At 40.9% G+C, this 23,432-nt stretch overlaps 1 protein-coding gene across 1 annotated transcript in view; it reads right to left on the bottom strand.

Moving 5' to 3' along the window:
- Positions 1-1,388: 1,388 nt before the first annotated feature.
- Positions 1,389-23,432, bottom strand: part of grb14 (growth factor receptor-bound protein 14) — a 35,346-nt gene continuing 13,302 nt past the window's right edge. Inside the window, exons 4-15 of the mRNA XM_080535535.1 lie at positions 11,101-11,257; positions 8,571-8,692; positions 8,281-8,355; positions 8,048-8,185; positions 6,643-6,753; positions 6,247-6,342; positions 6,006-6,068; positions 4,551-4,667; positions 4,148-4,217; positions 3,949-4,036; positions 3,680-3,773; positions 1,389-3,563 (exon numbers count right to left, since the gene is read on the bottom strand). Of these exons, the coding sequence (XP_080391661.1) occupies positions 3,417-3,563; positions 3,680-3,773; positions 3,949-4,036; positions 4,148-4,217; positions 4,551-4,667; positions 6,006-6,068; positions 6,247-6,342; positions 6,643-6,753; positions 8,048-8,185; positions 8,281-8,355; positions 8,571-8,692; positions 11,101-11,257 (1,278 nt within the window). The 3' untranslated portion in view covers positions 1,389-3,416. The remainder of the gene's footprint in view (positions 3,564-3,679; positions 3,774-3,948; positions 4,037-4,147; positions 4,218-4,550; positions 4,668-6,005; positions 6,069-6,246; positions 6,343-6,642; positions 6,754-8,047; positions 8,186-8,280; positions 8,356-8,570; positions 8,693-11,100; positions 11,258-23,432) is intronic.

Here is a 23,432-nt window from a genome sequence, read left to right as displayed (position 1 = left end):
AAGAAGACCTCGGAAGCAGGGGTGCGTTTAAGACTTCAGTGTGCACAGCTCCCCTGGATGTGAGAGTGCAGTTTCAAAGTGAGATATTGAAATAGCCGTGGCCAGGAAGCAGTGAGGCGATTCGTTTATCTGACTACAGAGACATTGTTGTTTTACTGGTGTATTGTGCATGAAACGCCTCAAGAACAAACACTCTGCCGTTTGGGATGTACAGTACAGACCGGTAATCCATTTAGTTATCAAGGTTATTCATAATCTATCCATACATACCGTGATAATGATTCAGTTAACAAAAATATATAGGAAAACAAGTTTGATTGGGTCCAATTCATTAGTTGCTTCCTGTAATATTGATTTTCACATCAATAGTGTATGGATTGGATTTATTTTATTTACAAACATTTACTAATTCCAGTAAAAATGCATGTTATGGCATCATGGATCATTTCTGATCTTTATAAAAACAAATTCTGAAACATTTATGTTAGTTGGATAATTAAAATGAATTAAATGTTTATAGTTGAATAATTCACCCCCTTATCTTGTAGTGATTTGTGTCCATCACCTTCATATTATAGACTTTAAACTGACTCTGTTTATTAATCAAATGTGTTGCCATACGTCCAGGTAAACAATATGAAAGTTAATGACTGATCATTCTGCGTAAACAGAAGTTAAAGACATTTTACTTCAGTGATAAGAGTGATGCAGAGGACGAGCAGGAGCTGGAGAAGCCATCTAGTGCCATCTAATGGAAACAACATGTACAGCAGTGCTTTCACTGTTGAGGCCAATATAATATAGGGATGAGAGATCAAGGAAGCTCAATAGGCCTGTTCCATTTGCTAAATGTGTCTATTACAGTTGTTCTCTATCGCTTTAACACTAACATCGGAACCTCAAACACAATGACAAAAACCTGAAACTTGTGTATTTCATCTCACACCAATTGTTGACAAACACATTTCTTGCTTATCACTCATTTTGCAGCTCTAAACCACAGTTAACAAAACACTAAATACAATTTTCTAGAATTGGCACAATCTTCCTGGATAAAATCTCTTGTGTTCACATGGAAAACTTTACCATTCAGAATGCTAAACTCAAACCACCAATCACACTCCTCATATGGGCAAACACCTGTTGCTTTTCAATTAGCAATCATAGCTTTAGCAATAAAAGGGCCAAATGTGAGCTCTCCTGTGTTGAAATATATCTGAAGTATATCAGGGCTGGATTCGTCATGCCAGGCAATACTATCCTCTCTGCCAGGGAGAACATTGCCTGTGATGTCGACGAGGTCTTGTGGCCTTTGTATAGAATATATGCAGAAGGATTATTTTCTTTTTTCTATTGTTTGTTCTCTATGAAGAACACTTAACAAATCCAACTGTCATTGCTGAGATGTGTACAGTATTTCAGAATTTAATTTGTTTGTGTATTTTATATTTGAGTATGAAAACATTACAAGTGTCTATTCATTTGATGGTTTGTGTGTGTCATTTGACACAATTTAATTTTGAGAAGACATAACATTATTTTGAATGCAGTGTTTGCTTTTGCAAGAGATTGTGAAAATGACCTATGCTTTGTTAAAGCGATAGAAAAAAACTGTAAGAAGTGTAAATAGTTCAAGAATCGATGAACCTACTACTGTATAGCAGACATGTGCGGCAGAGATGCAGATTAAGAAAATATTGGATACATATAACACATTATACTGTAGAAGACATAAAGTATACATAGTAATTTCAAAGAGATACTCTGTCTATAGGTTTGTATAAAATGGGAGCAGAGTTTGTATAACCTGGTGCACTAGGGAACAATGCAAGCATTAAAAAAAACGACACATTGTCTTTAAAAGTCAGTGTAGCTCATTGTTGTTACCAGTGTTTCAACTACAGTGCAATTAACATGATGTCATCTACAACAAATGCAATCTTTTCATGAATGTAATTTGTGTTCACCTTGCAGCTTAATCTAAAAACAATTATACAACTGAAATCATACAGTGCAAATAACCTTTTTTTTCTTTTCTTTATAAAACATTGGAGTGACATTCATTACTGTTCAAATGCACTGGTGTCTCCCTCTATGTTCAAAGAAACACTCACTTATAGAATCACTTATTTCAAAGTACATAACAATTGGTTTCATGATGTCTTACTGGTAAAAGTTGCTGCATGGTTACCTTTTCCAAAAATCACAAAGCAACAAACAGTACATGATGTAAGTCATGGTAGGGATCTTGACATCAATATTCAACCAATCCAGGTGCTGCACAAGGTTTACCTGAATCTTGGAAAAAAAAGACTATAAAACATACATTTCAATATACAATAATTCAGATATGATCAAAGAAATCACAATATATTTCTATCTTACACATTGTGGTTGTTTGAATCTCAAATTAGTCAAAGATATCTTCTGCTGCTCCTCTAACACAGGGAGCAGCCTACAGTACCATTTATCGATTCAAATGCAATCAATACATTTCGGGTGAATGTACAGTGCGGGCTAGTGAAGTCTGTGTGCTGCGCATGTTCTCTCTCTACAGCTTATACAGCATGCACCCACTTAGCATTCTCCTCTGGTGGTCAGCATACATCTCAAATAGAAAACATAACAATCATATTTTATAGAAAATACCTGAATACCTTGAGATGTGGTGAAAACAACAAACAGCTTAGTTTACCCAGGAGATGAAGGACAGAGGTCAGCTGTAAATACTACAGCTCCCAGCATGCCCTAGTCCCCAGCTTGATAGAGATACCCCCTGACTAGCTAACTAACAGGTTTCAGCTTTACTGTGCTAATAACGCTCAATGATTATGGCTATACCACACCAGTCATTCTATTCACATGGTGTGTGAACACAGTCAAATACCAGCTCTCATTCTACAGTTTTAACTGTTCCCTACAGTAGATCTCCGTACCCACAGAGTTCTTGTAACGAGCGAGTGAGCTGATTACACAATGCAAACATATTCACCTCTACATTATATACAGTACATAAACAGAAGTTTGGACTTTATCACACATGACTCTTTGTGATGTTGGTGATTTTGTCTCCACATCTAGGCTAACCTGCAGCTATCTGTAGACCCCAAGTCTACAGTAGATACTCAACTTTATCCAACAACGGCTTTCTGAGCAACTTTCTGATACAGTATCTTAACCTCTAATTTATCTTTTATTGAAAGTAAAAAAAAGTGGTTACAAAGACAGGTTATCACGTTTCCATTAGAATGGACTAAATAGTGGGTGATAACAGTGGTTTCAGTTAGTATCATGGCTGCGTTGTCTGTGTGTCTCCTCTCGTTTTGTCAAGGCACGGGGCGCTGGGGTGGTTCTCCAGTGAAGCCCTGTGGTTAAGGTGCATGTGGGGCCCTGGGCCCCCCGGGGGGGCCCTCTGCTCAGAGGGTGATGCGGACACAGTGGTGTTTGAGCTTGCAGGGCAGCACCCCCCGGTTGAGCTGGTAGAACTCCACCAGCTGGATCAGGTCAGTGAATCGCGTGTGACCGTCGTCAAGGCTGTAGAACAGTTCCCCCTCGTCATCCACCTACATAAACACACACACACACACACACAAACACACACACACACAAACACAGAATCTTGAGAAAGATTAAGTAAGAGATAAGAGAAGGACATACCAAAACAAGGGGTTCTACTCACAGGTAAGATCTGAAAGTGTTTGATTCTCTGTGTGTGGCACAGCGACAGTACAAATGTCTTGGGGTTGCTTTGGCTATCCCTTAGAAGAAAAACTCTGAAAACAAAGAAAGAATCTCTCAGCTTTCCCAGCAACAACTTATAACTTTTATACTGAATATCTACTACTCTCTAACCTCTAGGCTACCGCCGCCCCCTTATAGCCCCATGCACCTTATTATACAGTACATGTCATGTAGCAACCAAACACTGAACTGGTGCATACTGCATACCCATCAATAAGACCCTGTTGAGTGATGAGACGGTGAGCCTCGTCTCGAGACAGTTTGCTGTGGAACCATGGCTGGGCCATATGGATGGCTGAAATACAGGATGACACATCAGATGGAGTGGACACTGGATGAGTTAACAAGTTAACTGTATCCTGTCGTGGCAGTTCAGTCCTGATTCAATGATGCAACTTCTACTCACCGTAGTCACCGATAGGACTCTGAGAGGTGGAGGGGCTTCCGTGAGAGCTCAGACGATGGCAGCTTTTCCTCTGAAGGAGACATCAGTTCAAGAGTCACATGCTTTGACTACTTCCACATACCCATAACCTAATGTTTGACATTGATAAGGTATCTGTAGTCAAGTGTTAAGTCACAGTAAAAGAATAATCTGTGTGTTATTGCAGGACTAGTGCTGATGATGCCCTAGAGCAGTGTTTCTCAACCCTCTCCTCGGGGCGCCCCAGCCGCTACACATATTTGATCTGAATCAGGTGAGCTGGTGGTGGAACATATCAAACATGTGGTGCGGCTGGGGCGCCCCGAGGAGAGGGTTGAGAAACACTGCCCGAGAGAGGTGCATTATAGGAGAAAAGCTGGCGTACCCTCCATGACAGCCCTTCCTCCACGGCTACAGACAGTGCCTCTGATGGGTTCTCTATCACCCTGCTCTTCTGGCCTGAGAAGTCCATCGCCACCAGTGAGTTCTCTGAGATGCTCCTCTGCAAAACGACAGTCGTTGGGAACTTATTATGGAACTTAGGAATTTAAGTTTAACAATAACAATGGCTATTAAAATGCCCATAAGCATATCTAGTGGTGCCACAATTACTCTAGAGTAACATTTTTGTTACCACACCAGTTTGGTATTTTTTCTTTCAATTCACAAATATACAGCACACTGAATAGTTAAAGAAGCGTGTATCTACTCTGCTTTATGTGTGCAGTGATGTGCTGCCCTCTACTGTCTTAGAAATGTGGCTCCATAGAATTTCTAGATGATTCCAAGCAGCAGAATGTGCTTCATTCAATGGGGATTAGAGAGCATTTGAATAGAATGACACATGGGCACATAGCATTGATTGTAGTCGTATAAGCTGTCATAGTCAGTGGCTCTAAATAATCACACACTAAAGACAATGCGTCTTATGAGGATTACTGAGAAGCCTTTAAATCGCCAGTTGCCCCTCTATCACCCTTAAGCCCAGGATCCTTAAGGGCAGTTGTAACAAAGTGGCCAGTGTTTACTTTAAGGATAGAAACATTCCAATCCGTCTTAGACTCTCTGCCCTGATTCAGAGGATGTAAAGATAGCTCTGGACCTGCACTGGCCAGACATCATTACACAAACAAACCTAGTACTCCTTGACATGTTGAATTTTTCCTTTCACTTGGGGTTTTCGATTTGATTCTTGGTTGGGCGGCCTATGGTAGCAGAGTGCTGAGCTAAAGGCTGTACTAACACTATGTCAGCAGACAGTAGAGATTCAGCCCCACCCCCCCTGACCCTACTCTACAGATCCTGTACCCTAACTTCATATCCATCATACCCAAGCCTGTTCCCAGAGACGGACTAGCCCTCCTCTGTACCCTTGCAGGGTTCAGGATCCCGGTCGGACCCCGCTCGCCCCGGCTTGTCTCGGACACTCTTTGCGTTCCTCTGACAGCCAACCAGAGGTGATGAGTTGTTAAGTCTGAGAGCAGCTGATCGGAGGCTATTTTTAGAATGCTGAGGCTCCTCGAACATGTTCCAGTGCCATAAATAGATCATGTGTTTACTCATTCAGAATAGCTGCATTTGAGGACGAAATTGTGGATATTCTAGGACATTGTATGTCTTGTATGAGACACTGTATCAATATGGACCAGGGTTGCTTTGTCATGTCATTTTCCAGTGTATCAGTATGTTGGTTCAGTATTTACAAATCAGTATTTGCAGTTACAAATCATAGTATTGACCATAAAAGTATCTTTTTCAGAAGAACTGAGGTATCAACTACGTGTTGGACCACGGGATAGTCTGTATCTTAACTGCAAAAGGAAGAAGACGATAAACATACCATGAGTGAAGCTTTCTGTTTCTGGTGTGGCTGGATGAAGTTTTGGTACAGCTGCATCCCGTACTGCAACGCAGAAAACAAACATGTTTCAGGCCGCAGATTAACTTTATACACATGATGCTAAAATGACAACACATGTTGTGTCTAGATCAAACATGATGGAGTCACTTTTAATAATTGGCTAAATGAAGTTAGGAGGGACAGTAGTAATTTTGCGTAGAGAGAGGGATGATGTGATAACCTTGAACAGGCGCATGGCAGTGACCCAGCAGGTCCTGGTTTGCTCGTCATCTGCACACAGCAGCTTCAGGTCCCGGGGAGAACCACACTTACTAGACTGGCCAAACACCAGGATGGACAAGAGAGACATGAGTTTAGAGAAAAGGCAACATTTCCAAACATGCCAAATCTACTAATGGCATGATATTCAATGTTGTACAGTATTTGAGATATATACTACAGTATATATACAGTATATATTTTTTTATCTCTCTCAAAGACATCGATCTCAATACATGACGTGACGTTGTTTGGTAATACTATGATACAATATGCATGACATTTGGAAGCAACTATAGCCTAGTGTAGTGTAGCCTATAGAGGTTTAAACGTTTACTGAAAGAAAAAGCAATAATACCTTGACACAGAAGCCATAGTCTGTAGGTGCTCCATGTATTTTTCTTGCTGATAACAAAGTGTATACGTCACTGTCACTGAACTCTGCGATGAATTGGAGATGTCGTGGTTCCTTTGAATGAAACAGAAAAACTGCTTACGGTCTGCACATATTTTTGTATTCGTTATCCTTTGCCCTTCATGTCACAAGCTGCCCACTACTGCAACGAGGGGTTAGGTTCTCCACATTCCTGTGCAGAGTAGACTTGAGTTCCATTACAAATCCAACTATGTGAGGGATGGAGGATAACATGTGAACCATGCAGGGCTGCCCTGTGCACAGACAGATGCTAAGTAAATAAAGACTGTAATATAATATGGCCACCACCATCACCATACTGTACAATCTGTGTGTGAGTCAGTTTGTCTGTGTTTGGAGAACAGGGCAGCTGAGGCATGGGGTATGCTGGTCAACAGGTTGGTCACTCTGAACGCAGAGGAACCAGCTTTGACTTTCTCATGTTCAACCTGGTCTTTTTTTTGCAGTCAAAGAGTAAACACGCTGGACGCTTTAGCCATCTCTATGGAGTTGGGGGTATTGTTGGCAGGCTTCGACATAGTCGCGCAAAGCACATCTTATCCAAATAATATTGGCCTATCAGTTACACCTCAGGTGTGGCTAGTATGTAAATGCAGTGTAAGAGATAGGACCAAGTATGTGACCCAGTGATAAGGGCTTTATTTAGACATTATGCACACTGTCAAAGAGCCAGGGCCAAATAGATTTCCCAAGCAGAGGAGCACAAAGGCAGCCACTGTTTAAGCCACTTTGCGAGACGACATTCTTACTTCCTTATTGCCGAGTGTAAACCACACGACAGGTACAGTAGTCAGAGTACTGTATATGTGTTGACTGACTGACAGGCTGACTGGCTGTCTGCGTATGTGTCTGACAAATGTGGACGAGCAGCTGTCTAAACTGGAGTCTGACTTCTCTTAACTAATTGAATAGCCTATATTGGAGATGGCAAAGCAAGGGGCTTTCTTTTGCTATGTACAAAAGCTCTTCTGTTGTTGAGAATGAAAAAAAAAAACAGAGAGGGAGAAGTGGTTGGCAGTGTTGGCACAGCACTATGCAGGTATAAGCTTCACCTGTCAGCAGTGTTGAGGGCTCAGTCCCTTTACTCCCTTGGCTTGGCATGCCAGCTGACCTTAGGGAAATCTAGCACAACCAGTTCTACCATGCAAGGGGACAATAGCGAGAGACTCCCCACCAAACCACATTGGCACATTCAGGCCTCAATATATTACCAACAAGCATATGAGATGCAACAAAACATGTAGCACCACCTTTTAAACTTTGTTTTTTTACCACAAACAAACTAAATGTAGATGGTTAAGCTATGTATCAATGCATCTTTACTGACCTTTGAAGTCCCCTTGTTGGAGAAGTAGAGACCAGACCTCCTCAAGACAAAATAGAACTTCTTCCAGGACTTCCTGCCTTGCTCCTTGGCATGGAGGTGTCCATGGATCTCCGGACAAGTGCTTGAGTTGAGAAAAGTCTGTAGGACCATGGAACAGACCATAAAAAACGCAATCAACAGTAATTATATGCCTTTACTATAAAAAGATGTGTATAGTTGCTCAAAGTGTATACCTGTATAAGCTGAGAATGATTCATCATCCCATTGGTTTCACTGGATATGGACACCATATGATCTGGGAAAAAATCCTACCAATATGAAAACAACATCAGTCATAACAACACTCAAGGTCTTTTACTTCTGCTATCACGTCCTGGTCCAGCAGAGTGTGCAAAGAGAAGATGATGCCACGGAATACATAGAACAAAAAAAGCAGGAAGACAGTGTACTATGGGTACAAACAATGTATATAAAAAAGAACAACTCAAAAACAGCCTAAATCAACATTGCACAATCTACTAACCAGGGGTTTGTTGAAGAATTCATATTTGGCAAAGTTCTTCCGGAAATATAGCCGACTGTCCGTGTCCATGCCCCAGCCAGACAGCACCTCCATAACAGATTCATGGTCTTCTATGGTTCTCTCTGAACATAAAGGAAAAGACAGTCATTACAGGTGTCTGCCGTGAACCAGGTATTTACAGTACATGTACATGAAGGTTACATGGTGTAGACCTACTAATGACATATTAATGACACTTGTACATGTACATAGAGGTTACATGGTATAGACCTGATAATGACATATTAACGATACTTTGGTTTCTTTCACACAAATTATTTCACACAAGCACTGTGTACCATTTGGAAACAGCTTGCTACCCAATTGTGAGAAGTAAGAGGGCCTAATGACCACATGAGTAGAGTATAACTGAGGAGGAGATAGAAGTGAGAGAGAGGTGAGAAGAGAGGTGAGAAGAGAGGTGAAACAAAACTATCGCACCAGGTTCCTTCCACAGTACCACATCATAGAAATACATGAATGAATGAATGAATGAATGAATGGACTTTATTGTCATTGCTACAGTACAGGTACCATACAACGACATTTAGGAGGGGTGGCTCCCCTGGTGTTAGGAAAGGGAAAAAAAAAACAAAAAACACTTTTAAAAAAATCACAAGAAGGGAAGGAGCTGGTTTACATAAATAAAGGCTATGTACACAATCCACTGTACTATACTGTACAGATAATCGACTAGGGTTGTCATATTGCACAATAGTATTGTTTCACGTTATTTAAAGTGTCACAGTTTGCACATGATCAAGGTTTAAAATAAGGTTATCAGTAGATCAATATGACGATAAAGGAAGAGAGCATACACATTATAAACCTACAGTATAATTGCTTTTCATTATAGATATTACAGTAGCTACAGTGGTTCATGACAACAACATTATAAACTAGTGCCCACACACTACTGTACAATCAGAGTAGAGCCATGTGTCATACAGCCATGTGCCATTATGTCATACAGATTAATTATTACAATTATTTTTAGATTGGGTTGTTAATAAGTAACATGTAGAAGGTGTAACGACTGCTGGGTCCATGGCCATTATTATTGAGTTATTGAGTTATTACTCAGTTCCTTGAAACCCAAAATTAATATTTCTTGCATCAGTGGAATCCAGTCATCTGGAACAGTGCAAACTGATTTCATACTACAACCACATCCAAGCCAAGCTGGTCACCAAACCACAACCCTTAGGGTATATTACAGCCAATAACACAACAACTGTATTTTAACAGTCTCAGTCTCTGTTTATACACATGCGTTCACCATGGCTATCATCTCATATCGTCTAAAAAAAGCATCCGATCACCAGATGGGAATCACACAAGCACTACATTTAGCCATGAGAGGGGCAGAATGAATGAATAATACAAGAATTCAGAACTCAAGTTGAGCATAGCACTTCATTAGAAAGCAGATACACAAAGTGACTCTACAGTACTGTATATCAACAACAGGGGAACAAGCAGTTGATTCCATCCAGATAATGAGGGAATCAGGCTAGTGATGGTTAGTTTGACTGTGAGCAGAAGTTCAAAGGGATAATAGAAAGGCAGTCACCCAAGTGTAACATAATTGAGCCCACAGATATCATAATACAATCCTATGTTCTTAAAATTCTGTGATTGTTCCATGGCAAAACTTTTGTGAAATTAATATTTTGTGATTTCATTAATTTAATTCATAATTTGAACACAGTAGCAGCTGCATTCATTTCATTTTCTGAAACAAGTTTAATTTGAAGCACTTTGCTTTTCCTTTTATCTACTCAACATTCATCATGGATAATGATGACATATGATAAGGAATGTAGGCCTAATTACGGTATTAATTTAAAAATTACACTGTAATTCATCTTGTAATTGTTCATAATTGATACTGCCATTTCATTCAAGTCATGCCATTTGAAGATATAAAAAAGGACAGAATTAGAGGAGCACTGCAAACATACATTGTAAGGTACTGTCTGAATGAGAGCAGCGCATATTTCTCTAAAAGACACTGACAGATTGAATGAAATTAGGGAGAGCACAGATGGGTGAATTACGCAATGTATGCAAGTGTGAAGAATATTCTGCTGAGAAATCTTCCTCTGTGACTGGAGTCTCTGCTCCTGAACATTAACCCTTCACTGCTCACTGTAGACCAACCTGTGGTGCCATTTAGAGGAGCGTAAGTGCACTGCAGTAGTGATGAGACTACTGTGTTTTTAACAGGTTTCACTAGAGGACTAATACTGTGTTGATACAGTGATCCCATTGGTGATTCATGTTTAGAATATGTCCGATGCATAATGTTATGGACATACTACACGTAATAGCATCAGTGTAGAAAAACTTGACTCCATGTAGAAAAAACCCGACAGGCAACAAATCTGAATTATTTTCTTCAAACACTTAGTCTAAAGTGTGCAAGTGTTGGCCTAGTGCATAATTACTACACAGCATACAACATGACAAACTGTAAACAGACTCTTACCTATGCCTAGATGGGAGAGATGCTCAAAAAGTGTCCAACTATGGTCATCAATGCAATGGTTCTTCAGGACAAACAGCTGACATATGTCCCGGGCCGTGATGTCAGTGGGGACCTCTACTGCTCTGCTTGTGTTGTCTTCACTGTACACTTTGATTACCTGCAAAAGAAAATAGAATGAAATAGTCAGGAAGAGTTAACCAAAATATTTGGGATATTGAAATGTTTCTTAAGCCTCATAGGATATCATATGAGGCATCTATTTTCACATCATAACACATGTCCTGACATCTCAACCTCCATAATTATTCAGCCCACAGTATGTACAGCACACAGCACCAAATTCACACAAAATACCCCAAAGTACTGAGTAGTATAGCTCAAATGATCTTTGTTTTTATGTTATAGGTATGTGGCTCACAGAGAAACAAGACCGTTTTGCAATAGCACAATAAAACACACAAAAAAGGATATACAAATAAATCCATCTAACATTCCAACTTACCCCTCTGTTTTGTGCCAAGCAGACCTGTGAATCTGGGCTAGCTCTGCAGCCTATATAGGGCTGAGTGCACAGCATTGTAAAAGAGGCTTTTTGAGAGGAACATAGAAACATGCATCAGACAATGCAGCGAGTGTCAGCTTGGAAGCGACAAGCCCTCTCTCGCTCTCTCTCTCTCTCTCTCTCTCTCTCTCTCTCTCTCTCTCTCTCTCCTCTCTCTCTCTCTCTCTCTCTCTCTCTCTCTCTCCCTCACTCTACTGCAGTGGAGCTAAAATGAGGTAATTAGACAGCACTGCCTCTTCGCACAGCACTTTCCTGACTCCACAGATATATGTCACCAGGGCTCTGCCCAATCACCTGCCACCTTTTTCCCCAACTAAAAGAGGCCAGGATCAGTCTGCTCCACAGGAGGATAAAAAAAGGAGAGTCACAAGGCTGGCTCCCCCTCCCTATTCACATTCACACACCCATGGCAAGTAGAGCTCCCAGCAGAAAGCCCTGCGTGAGCTCACAGAGCAATTACAAAGGTGCTGGTTAAATGTAATGCTAGTTGGGTCAACTCTGTCTAAAGTTGACAGAGGTGGGCGGGGAGAAAGGGAGGGAGAGAGACACAGTTAAGATAAACTGGCTGCCTGGGCTCTTTCTCTGTGAGCCTGGATCTTGGTTTTAAGGCGGATCGGCGGGGCAGGACAAGCCAGCCCTCTATTGTGGAGAGAAAGGAGGTCAGAGCGCTCCAGCAGGGCTGAGGTTAGTACCCTTAAGGAGCCAGCAGCGAATGAGAGCCTCCAGCTATGACATCACCCCTCAATGAAGTAAACCATCTAGTGTTTAATCAGTCAGTGAGGAGATTTACAAGACAAAAACCCCCTGAAGGATCTCCCTTTGCAGGCACATAACAAAAGCCAAGGGACTGCATTACCCAGATTACTTCTATCTGCCAATGTCCCTGAGTTGTCTGTCTCTGTATAGTACTCTTACTAATAAAACATGGTTATAATCTCATATGTTGCACAACACATAATATGTGGTACATATATGGTACAAATTGGATTAGAGAAATGAAAAATCTAAAGTGAAAATAACTTTCACACACGGTGTAACAGATGCATTTCAGATGTGTAAATGGTAGCAGAAAAGGGGTGGAAGGAAGCACGAATAACCCTCTAAATCAGGCTGTGGAAAACGCAGCTCGGCAGGACTCCAGTTGTGTCCCTGTGTGGAAGTCACTTCCTGAACATTTGCCAAATCAAATCTCTGAAGGATCGTGTTTCATGAGGAACAGGGCAGGGTTTGTGAGAAGGTGAAGAAGGCTTTTAGTGCATTAGTCTTGCAGATGTGGGTTGATGTTACTCAGCACAATTTAACTGAAAATAATGCTCTTTTACACTCACTGTTTCATTTGCCAGTAGGATGTCAGAAGAAATTCAATAAAGCATTACAAACCATGAAGCATATAGACATTTGAATGAATTGTTAGATTAACAGAAACCTGCATCCAGTCATATTGCATGCAGTCTACCTCTGTATCTAATAAGTTATGCTTTCATATCCCCATTAGCCAAGTTGGATATAGAGTGAGTATCTCTGCATTCATATACATATGTCTATCACCTTCTTCTGAGGTCTTTCAACAAATATTTGATGAGGTACTGTACTTAAAAATACATTTAACACTGAGCAATCATAAAATGATGTGGCTCTCTCCCTTTTTGGTATCTTACTTTAGTACTCTTCTCTTTTTCGAGATATAAGCTTGCAAGATACAGCAAAAGAGGTTCAAAAGAGCTAATTTAATTTGAATGAATCCCTCTTTACTATCTGGTGTCCTTAGGTGAACAACACTGACTACAATCATCTCTGGAATTACAAGCTTGCCGGTACTGTAAAAGATATTGCACAAAAGTAGTAAAGTACATTGTTCATTCATCTCTCATTCTACCCGGCATTATTTTACTGGGGCTCTATTTGAACATTCTGCTTATCAGTTGGATGTTTTAACAAGGGGTGAAATGACTGCTCGGATTATGCCATGATGATAAATCATTGAAACAGAGAGTGTAATGAACAGACAGGCCAGGTAAAATGTTGAACCACTCCTGTCTGTATCAGTGAGTACAAAGAGCAGCATTCATTAGAGAGACCTTCTCCATGTGCAGACTTGCACTTGCTTTTATTTCAACAGTCCAACTACGTCTGCCAAAACAAGATATATGTATCCTGCATATACTGTGCAGTTATAGACGTTTTGGAACTTTTTAAGGTTTTAAGACACACTTAAGACACCTAAGGCACAAATTAACAAACCTTTAATTATACAATACACTAAAACTAAAGTATGTCCCTTAAAAATATCCTGAAGAAAAGTGCATACGTACATTCTTTTTAATGTCTCCATTTAAGTAAAAAGCAGTGCAGGTGTAATGGGCAGGGTTCAAACCTGGGGCTCCCACGTGGGAGAGCAAAGCATCTACCATTAGGCCAAGAGGGAATCCTCATGGTCTGAGGGCGACATTTGAGTCTAAATGTCTCAGATAGGGCCTCATCATGAGAGCGTGATTCCTAACCACCTCCACAACACAGGCAGCCCAGCCTGTGCAACTAAATACCAGAGTGCATTTCAGTCCAAAGTAAATGTGAAGTGTGCCTGTGATTAACTTGAGATAATCACAGAGGTTCTGTAACTGTGGGGACTTAAAACAATGACACAGTGTGCAGGGGCTGACAGAGGAGAGGGCTGAGGGAAATTAGATAGGAGTTGGGCAACAGTGATAATGGCGATGACAGAACCAGGCAATGCTAGGAGCTAGGATTCAGGACTAACTACTGCAGCCCAGTGTCCTTACGTACCTACAGTGCTTCCCTTTTACTGGCCCTGTTGTTGAACGTACTGTACAAGCTGTACCTCATTCAGAGCGTAATGGAACACGATGTGCCCGGATTTCAACATTCTCTCTCAATAAACTACAAAATAAAGACAGGATGGGAGACAGTAAGGGAGGGGGAAATCCAGACATGTTATATATACTGGCCTAAATATAGCTTATAAACTTGTTCTATAAGTCTCCTTATCTCAAGGACAGGATTGCAGAGACCAGTTCACCAATTAGTGTGTTGTGGTTTTACCTTGAACTCCGCTCCCACAGCTGTGGCTCTATCTGTGAGTGGCACAACAGTGGCCTCAGGCCTCCCGTGTCTGTGGAGCCAACCAGCACACATCTACAGTGCCCTTCACTACAACACATCTCTGGATAAGCCCAGAGTCAGAGTCACACTTCCAGATGGACACTGTTTTTTCTATGGACATAGAAGTACACCTGGGCCTGTGCATGCTGCTATTGGCCATCTGTTCTATAAATATGGCCCAAAATGACTCATATTCTATTTCATAGATGCTTAACTTTACTTTTAAGTAGTAAAGCTAATTATGAAACCAAACCAAGAGTAGCCTGTTTCAGAGTCACCATAGCTAGGTCGAAACGTCAATATATATATATATTTTTAATTAATGTTAAATGTAAAGGTTTTACTATTGTAACTCTTCAGGGGTGGTTTAACAACCAACAGCCTAACATATAACCTTGAAATGGTTCACATTGAAGTGTCAGTTTCGTCACACAGGTTTACAGACCATTATAGACACATTATCTAAACTTGTCAGATGGTTTGCATTCCAAATAACCTCTACAGTGACTTCATTGTTAGCGTGATATCAGCGTAGCATAAACTATGCCCTGTCTTGGGTTCACAGAGAGTTTCTTTTGGTGGAGGTTTGAGAGTAGAGAAAAAAGAACCCTGGCAGCATCAAAGGGGAGCATATCCTTGAATGCCTAGCTACAGTATCATTGAGTACCAGTCAAAGCTAAAAGTCTTCAAGTCAACTTGTCCAACTGGCAACTATTCGAATTAGTGCTCAGAGCTTGAGCCAAGGTGAAATTTAAATCATTATTCTGCTACCTCCACACATAACACACAATCCACAATACCCTAACCTTAGGCCCTGGCCACACTAGTCTGTCAGAACCCGGACAAAAGTGTATACGTTTGAAGTCACTATCTGATTCCATCCGTGGAATTCGAGAACTGAACACTCTGTCCATGGAAAGAAAACGACCAACGGACATGTACTGTACTGACCCTTGTCATCTCTGTTGTCCATCAACGGATGACTCCCATAGAGAAAACCATTGGTTCAATCCGTAATTAAGGGATACAGTGGGCCAGTGTGACCGGGGCTTTAGACACCATGCAGATTTCGCCATTATGAAACGCTTAAGATTCTTGACAAAAGTCCCCTCTGTCCCTTTTGAGCACAACATGTTCCTAGTGTCATGTTTAATCTTTGTTTGAGATGTTTTTTCACATGGTCTTAAGATTTTGGTTGGTTCTAATTGTGCGCCTTGTTAAAGTACAGTACAGTTTATACATTCATATTAGTAGTTCATAGTGTTGGATCAAAAATAACAGAATTCAGCGGATGCTGTCAAAGGCCTAAATTGGCACCAAATGGTCTTTGACAGCTTTCACACGCAAGACTCTCAACAGGTAGTAAGCCTCTAGGGAAACACCAGAATTTCTACCCGTCATTTTGGAATTCTTAGTCTCAGTAATTCCATTTAGTTGTACTATTCAGAGATGGAAACAATGACAGACAAGTTATTGATAAGTTATCTTATCAAGGCCCCTGCTCCTAGCATAGATTTTTTTTTTCTTATGATGACTGATGGATAGATGATTCACTTACACACAGACAAATGTATTGTCTCACAGACAAATGTATTTTTTGTAAGTCGCTTTGGTTAAAGGCGTCTGCTAAACGGCAGAAATGTAAATGTAAATAAGTAAAATGAAGAAAAAGAACAGCAATGCACATTTCCTACCCGCTTCTGAAGAATAAGTGGAGTAATGGCAGGCAAGGTGACTCTTCTTGCATGGAAATTCATGCTCCTCTCTTCAGTACCCAACTAAGATGAAAAAAAAATCCATATAATTGAATTGCAAGTAATTGCAAGTATTCTATGAAATATGTCTTTACAAGAATCAAATAGCAATCACACTGTAAACATTCAGACCCAAACTCTGACACTACAACATCTACTGAGTGATTCTTATTCTGTACACTGTACTGCAGAATACACCTTATCGTACAGTTTGTGCTGAACACTGGAAGTGTGAGACACAGACACAGAAAAGTCCTGTCCTAGAACTCAAACTCCTCCTTTGTCCTTGGAAATGTAAAGTTTGTTTCTCTCTCTCCTTACAGAAACACATTTCTGACAAACAAGACTTGATAAAAATAGTTGTGTGGGGGAATAGAGTAAAGGTCGGAGCAAGCTAAACTTACTTTGGATAAATTGTACCCAAAAGTGAATAGGCATGATCTGCTCACTTCTACAAGCTCAGAGAAAACTTGGAGCGTTAATAAGTTCATTCTTATTGCTAAGAGAGGAAAACTACAATGTTAATTAAATGTCCAGACAATTAGACATACATTAATTACACATTAGGGAAAAGTTGAGCTTCACACTGAACAATATGTATACATTAACAGATTTTTAACAACAATATTTAAATCAAACATTGCGTATAGTATCATCTAATTTTCCAACGGCTTGTAAGTTAAAAGCACATGGATGATCTTACACATGTATAATAAAAACAGGACAAGATGTGCTTGAAGCAGCCTAGACTGGGAGCTACTTGGTCTGACTACTAGGCAGGCAGAGGATGGGGGAAGGGTAGGGGTTGGGTGGGAGGCTGCGTGTGTGAATTGGGGGGTTCAAAATAGCTCTGCACCAAGTTGTTCCCAGAGCCACAATTGCCACAATTCATTATCCCCATCTGTTTTACTGTAAAGATGAACAAAGAGAGCTTTATGAGAGGAGAGTGCTGTTTGCATTAGAGTTAATGATGTAGCGACCAAAGTCAATATCCATGGTCTGATAAAGATAAATAATTGCAGATCAAATCAAGAAATTTCAAAAGTGCGTTGTGTGTAAAGTAATGATTTGGCTGAGTCAAAAATCTAATGAAGTCCTACAGTAGACAATATTGGGCTCAATAATCATATAAAATATCTCTAGAACATTCTATCCAATTCACTGTTGATGGACATCACTTTTCACTCTGATGGCGATGGCGATGGAAGACAAGTTCACAGAGGAGGTAAGAAGGAATTTAGTAATAGTAATAATTATAGCTATAATTCTGTTCAGGTTTAGATTTGACTAACATAATGATCTATTAAAGCGCATCAGAAATGCAGCTGTCAAAGCAGCAGTCCCGACACTCACCAGTCAGCAGGATCACACACACACACACGCACGCACGCACGCACACACAGACACACACTCAAACACACACACACACACACACATACATACACATATACACACACACACACACACACACACACACACACACACACGCGTACACACAAACACTGGGGCTGGTGGAGGAACTGTATCTGATCCCAGATGATTGAATGCCTTCAAACTCAAATGGAGGCAACGCATGAACGTCTTGAGGCATTTCAATTGTAACCCATATCACACAACTCATCTCAACATACAATGCCTTCAGTAAGTATTCACCCCCCTGGACTTTCGAGATTATTTGACACTGATCTACACAAAATATCTAGAATAAAACTGCTCAGGAATGCTATCCTGATGCCTGGGAAGACTTATACAAATATACAAAGTTGAATGGCTGACAGGCAAAAATAAATAAAAAGTTTGCAGAGGAGGTAAGAAGGAATTTCATAATAATAATTATAGCTATAATTCTGTTGGAAGGTTCGGCTTGTCTAACATAATGATCTATTAAAGCGCAGCAGAAACGCGTCCTTGAACACAAGACTAGAAACATCCCGGAGTGATGGATCTCTTTTCATAAAACCCACTAATGCATGTAGAAGCAACAAATGGTCACAGCCCACGAGGAACCAGAAATGCATTGTCTGATACAGACCACACATACACAGCCCAGTTTGTCCGGGGGACATATTACTGGCTCTCCAAGTGCAAAACATCCACAACTCATGTCAACAAGTAGAGGCACATATGATTATGAAGATCATACAGGATTAACCTTATAACCCAAGTGACTAACCGATAGCCTACACATTTCTGTGTTCAACAAGGAGAATCAACATGTGATGCACAGTGTGTGTATTAAAAACAGTTAGGTCCCACCCCCACCCCCCACACACACACACACCTCTCAGTCTAATTGTCCTGCATGTCCATTCATAAGAACACAGAATGAGTCTGAATCCCACAGACTCTGAGTTTATAGAGTTGCAGCACAGACAAGCAGACGCTGGTAGTTATCACAGTGGAAAAATGAATTGGAGTTAATGGAGCCAAATTGATAACGGAGTCTCCGCAACTCTCATAACAAAGCTTGCTCCAGACACGATGTCCTTCACCAACACGGTATCATTGCAAAACATCCTTATACTCCCTATGTCCATCTATTTAATCAACATAGAAGACGTCTAGAGAATCTCCTTTTTCATCAAAATAGAAGATACATTTTAAAAGATACGTTAGCAACAAGGAAATTAAAAAGTGCTTGAACGTCAATATTTGCATGTGCAGGTAAGATAAAGGGCTGCCATGACCAGAGCTGTATTCAAACAAGACCCTCACCAGTCGGCAGGATGACACACACACACACACACACACACACACACACACACACACACACACACAGACGCTGGGGCTGGGGCTGGTGGAGGAACTGTATCTGACCGCAGATGATTGAATGCCTTCAAACTCAAATGGAGAAAATGCATAAATGTCTTGAGGCATTTCAATTGTAACCAACACAACTCATCTAAGCATAGTGTTTTCAATAGGTATCCACAGCCTGGACTTTTGAGATTATTTGACACTGATCTACACAAAATACTCCAGGAAAACATGTGACAAACTGATTTTGAAGTGAACTGTCCCTTTAAAATCACATCATATAGTCATCCTTTTTTTCTTTTTACAGTTACTTGAAAATAGTGCCCCATTCCAGTCTCATGGCTGTGACTGGCGATTGACTTGAATATGTTGGCTGAACCATCATCATAAGGCCATCAATCATCTACCTAGACATGTGTACACAAGGTATAAGTTCCTTCTGATATGACACTGATAGCTTTAGACTGGTGCAGACATTCCCTGTGAGTCATATGGGTGAACTGAACACCGACACTGTCTGGAAGCAGTCGGGTCTGTCTGATGGCTGTCTGGTCAGAGGCCAGGCATGACTGTCCCTCCACTCTCCTAGTCTGGTGCACCTCAAACGTTCAGCAGACGTGTGGTGTGAACATCTACTCATTTCTCTGGTGTCCACTGTCCATATCACAGTTACTCTCATTGACATGGATAGAAGAATTCATGATAAAGATTTTACATTTATAAACTTGCAACTTGCATTTATAAACAATGGATACCAAATGACTACGCAGAAAAGTAAATATATGTTATAATACAGAATTACCATCAGTATGACTATCAAGCCTATAAGTACTGTAGGAGTATCAAATCTCTCTACATCAAGATTTTACATTCTTCAACATCTGGTTGACCACATGATACGGAACATTCCATACCACAACATACCATAGCATCTACCTAGCGTAGCATGCTAATGCTAATGCCAAGTATGGTTGGATGGATTGAGGGGCTTTAGTATTGCCGAGGGCCCTTGGTGCTGCATAGACATGGTACGAGGCTAGTTGCTATGTCCCTGGCATTGCCAGTGCTACTCACTTGAGGTCATGCTCCAAAGTGCAAAAGGATTCTTTTTCACAAGGCAGTCACATAAGTGCCTGTGATATGGCTGAGAGAGCAGGGGTAGTATAGGACACATACTGATTCACTTTGCTCCATATCAACACAGCTTCCCTCACAATTATTCTCTGCCATTATACCACTTAGTGACTGTGGTTTTTACATGTCAGGTTTTGATATACTCAGACTACAGAAAAAAAACTGTCAAACACCATCACTACCAGCATGAAACATAAAAAGTAATAATCAGTAAATCAATAGATACTGATTATTAGATTGCAATAATCAGTGAGGACACTGAAAAAAGTGGTTATAGTAATAGAATATTCATAACATTTCCTGAAGCAACTAGGCTATAGAATACGGACAGAATTACTATATTGTATTACTATATTATATGGAATCATTATAGAATATTGAAAGGGTCTTGACAAACGTAACTAAATTGCTTGTCTTAGAAGACTAGATCACATTCCTCTCCATTTTGAAAACAGATATGATCTATAGAACACTCACACAGAAAGCTATGTAGCTAGACTGAGTCTCCAATAAGATAATATATTATACAGTACATCACATAGAACTGAGAATGATATTGTGCCCAATAGAAACTGATAACAAATGAACCCATCCATGTGTAAGAGAGAGAACAGAACCATGGTGTATTTCTCTGAGAGGTAGTGACGCTGATGTGATGACAGCAAATCTAGAGTCTATTTACCCACAGAGGTTCGTGGCAGTCATGTCTTGGGGGCTTTGTTATGTAAATGCACCATGACACTGCAAACGCATGCAGGGCTGACAGGGTCTCAGGCAAACTGCTTCTCACGACTGGGATAGCTTTTAAAGCCCACGTAAAACAAAGCCATGTCAAGCAAAGGGGCCTCGCAACAATTCAGAGGACCCATTCAGTTCAACCCCAGTAAACTAAAAACCCCAGTAAACAAGTCAGTCAGGCACACAGGCTGCTGATATTGCCACGGCAACTAGCACTAAAGCGCCAGCCACACCAAACTATCAGAGAACTGATAAAAACGTATACGTAGGTATGAAATCACTATTTGATCTGTGGGATTCAGAAACAACCTACCAACAGATAAATGCAACCAAGCAACTCGATATACGAAACCTCATTTCTAATTGGCAAAACGGACGAACGGACTATGGAAAGTTCAACTGCTTCCAACTTTTTTTTGTCTGTAAAAAACTGCCAAAACGTATGAAACGGAGATGGAGAGGCTCCCACAGAGAAACAATTGACTCAATCCGTAACTAACAGATAGTATAGTTTAGTGTGGCCTATTAAGAAAATGTTCCACTATTGTTGCCTTTTGGTTGCTTTTTTGAGAGTATCTGTGTGTCAAAATAGGGATGTTTAGCACAGTTTGTAATCCATGGCTTTGCTGATGATATTGGGTTTATACTGTATGTGGCTTTCATTTTGAGAGTGAAGACATTTTGCCACGAGAAAGACTACCTTTTTAAACAAAACAATTCGATCTTGCAGCCCCCATTTAAAGGCTAGGGGGGCGAGGGCAGTGATGTCATTGGTTTCTCAAGTGCTGCTGAGGATGGGTCGCGACCCTGCGACTCTGGGATTGTGACAAATAATCAGCTGTTCAGTCTGACATATTCCCTTTGTCTTCCTCAATAGTGCAGCTCAAAAGGCTGAGTGAAAGGCTGTCAACCCCGTCAGGTGCAAGAGCAGCGCTCGCCCGCAGGGTTATGTAAGGATCACATTGAGACGAGCTAACAAGGAGCCTCACTGTTCAGGCCTGAGGTCACTGAAGGTGTCATTCTACTCCTTCGCTGAGAAACCTAAGGATTTCACTCTCACTCATCCAAAGAGAATGCCAAATCCATGATAATCCCTGGACTGTTTCAACAATAGAGCGAGGAGGGCATTAGAGAATTGCAATCACTCTCTAATTTTCCAATGTGAATCCCGGGTCAAGTAGGGAGGGAATCGGGTAGCGGGGGCTCATTTGAGACTGCCATATCGAGTGAAGACATTACACTGGGGAAGGATAATCAAACGTTACAGCCATCTGATCAGACTATATGCAGGAGAACAAGCAACAATCTGATTAGCCTCCCTTTACAAATCATGCAGTATTCTGAAGCGCACAATGACGGGTTCCAGAGTAGACCGGCTGAGAGAGTGATAAATACATGCTGAGAGCAACTCATTAAAAGCTGAGCGAGGTCTAATGCTGCTGATATTCTTTGGTTAGCGCTGAGCACTGTAATTTCAGGCTTTACCATGAGTCAGAGGTCTGCGCTGCACCCCCTCTCTCCCCTGAGGACTGAGCTGTACCCCCTTGCTCCCTTTACACAAACACACACAAACACACACACACATATACACACACCCTCTCCCCCAGATCCCCAAAGATACTGAGTAACTGTAATCAACACCTGCTGTAAGAAAGCCACCACCAGGGACTGGCTGGTGCGGTCAACCAGCCACAGACTGCGCTTGTTGGGGGAAACACACAGAAGACTACAGCAAAGTTTCAGTCTTGAAATTCATTTATTTCTAAAGCATAGCCATAATTGTTAGCTTTTCGACATAATGAATGTGCTCCCGTTTTAGTATATGGCACAGAGCATGAGTTCTGTGAACTGGACTCTCCGTACCAAAAAGTAGGCCCGGAGATGAAACCTTGGCAAGAATATAATCTAATCTGCACCGTAGAAGGAATGATATCACTCCTGACTTGGAGAAAAAAAAGAAAGAATCTAAATGAGTTTCTGTTTAATTCCACCCAGATTACAGAACGTTTGTGGTAGATTTTCTCACACACACACACACACACACACACATAAACCTGTGTATAGAACCTGTGTAGATATCTGTCTTATTGCACACACATTCATAGACCTGTATAGTTCTGTAAGGATTCTACTAACAAGGGGGGTTTTATGAATTAGCATTCCTTTGTCCTATACGTCACATGGTCATTTCTTCGTCCTAGCACATGTTCAAGATGGCCTCCCTTCCTGTGACCTGCCTCTTGCCCTTTGACCTGAATGATACTGTC

Source organism: Nansenia antarctica (assembly GCF_963989245.1).
Source record: "Nansenia antarctica genome assembly, chromosome: 7".
Classification (NCBI taxonomy): domain Eukaryota; kingdom Metazoa; phylum Chordata; class Actinopteri; order Argentiniformes; family Microstomatidae; genus Nansenia; species Nansenia antarctica.
The sequence above is the reverse complement of the archived record's forward strand: the minus strand, read 5'-3'. Positions and strand labels throughout refer to the sequence as shown.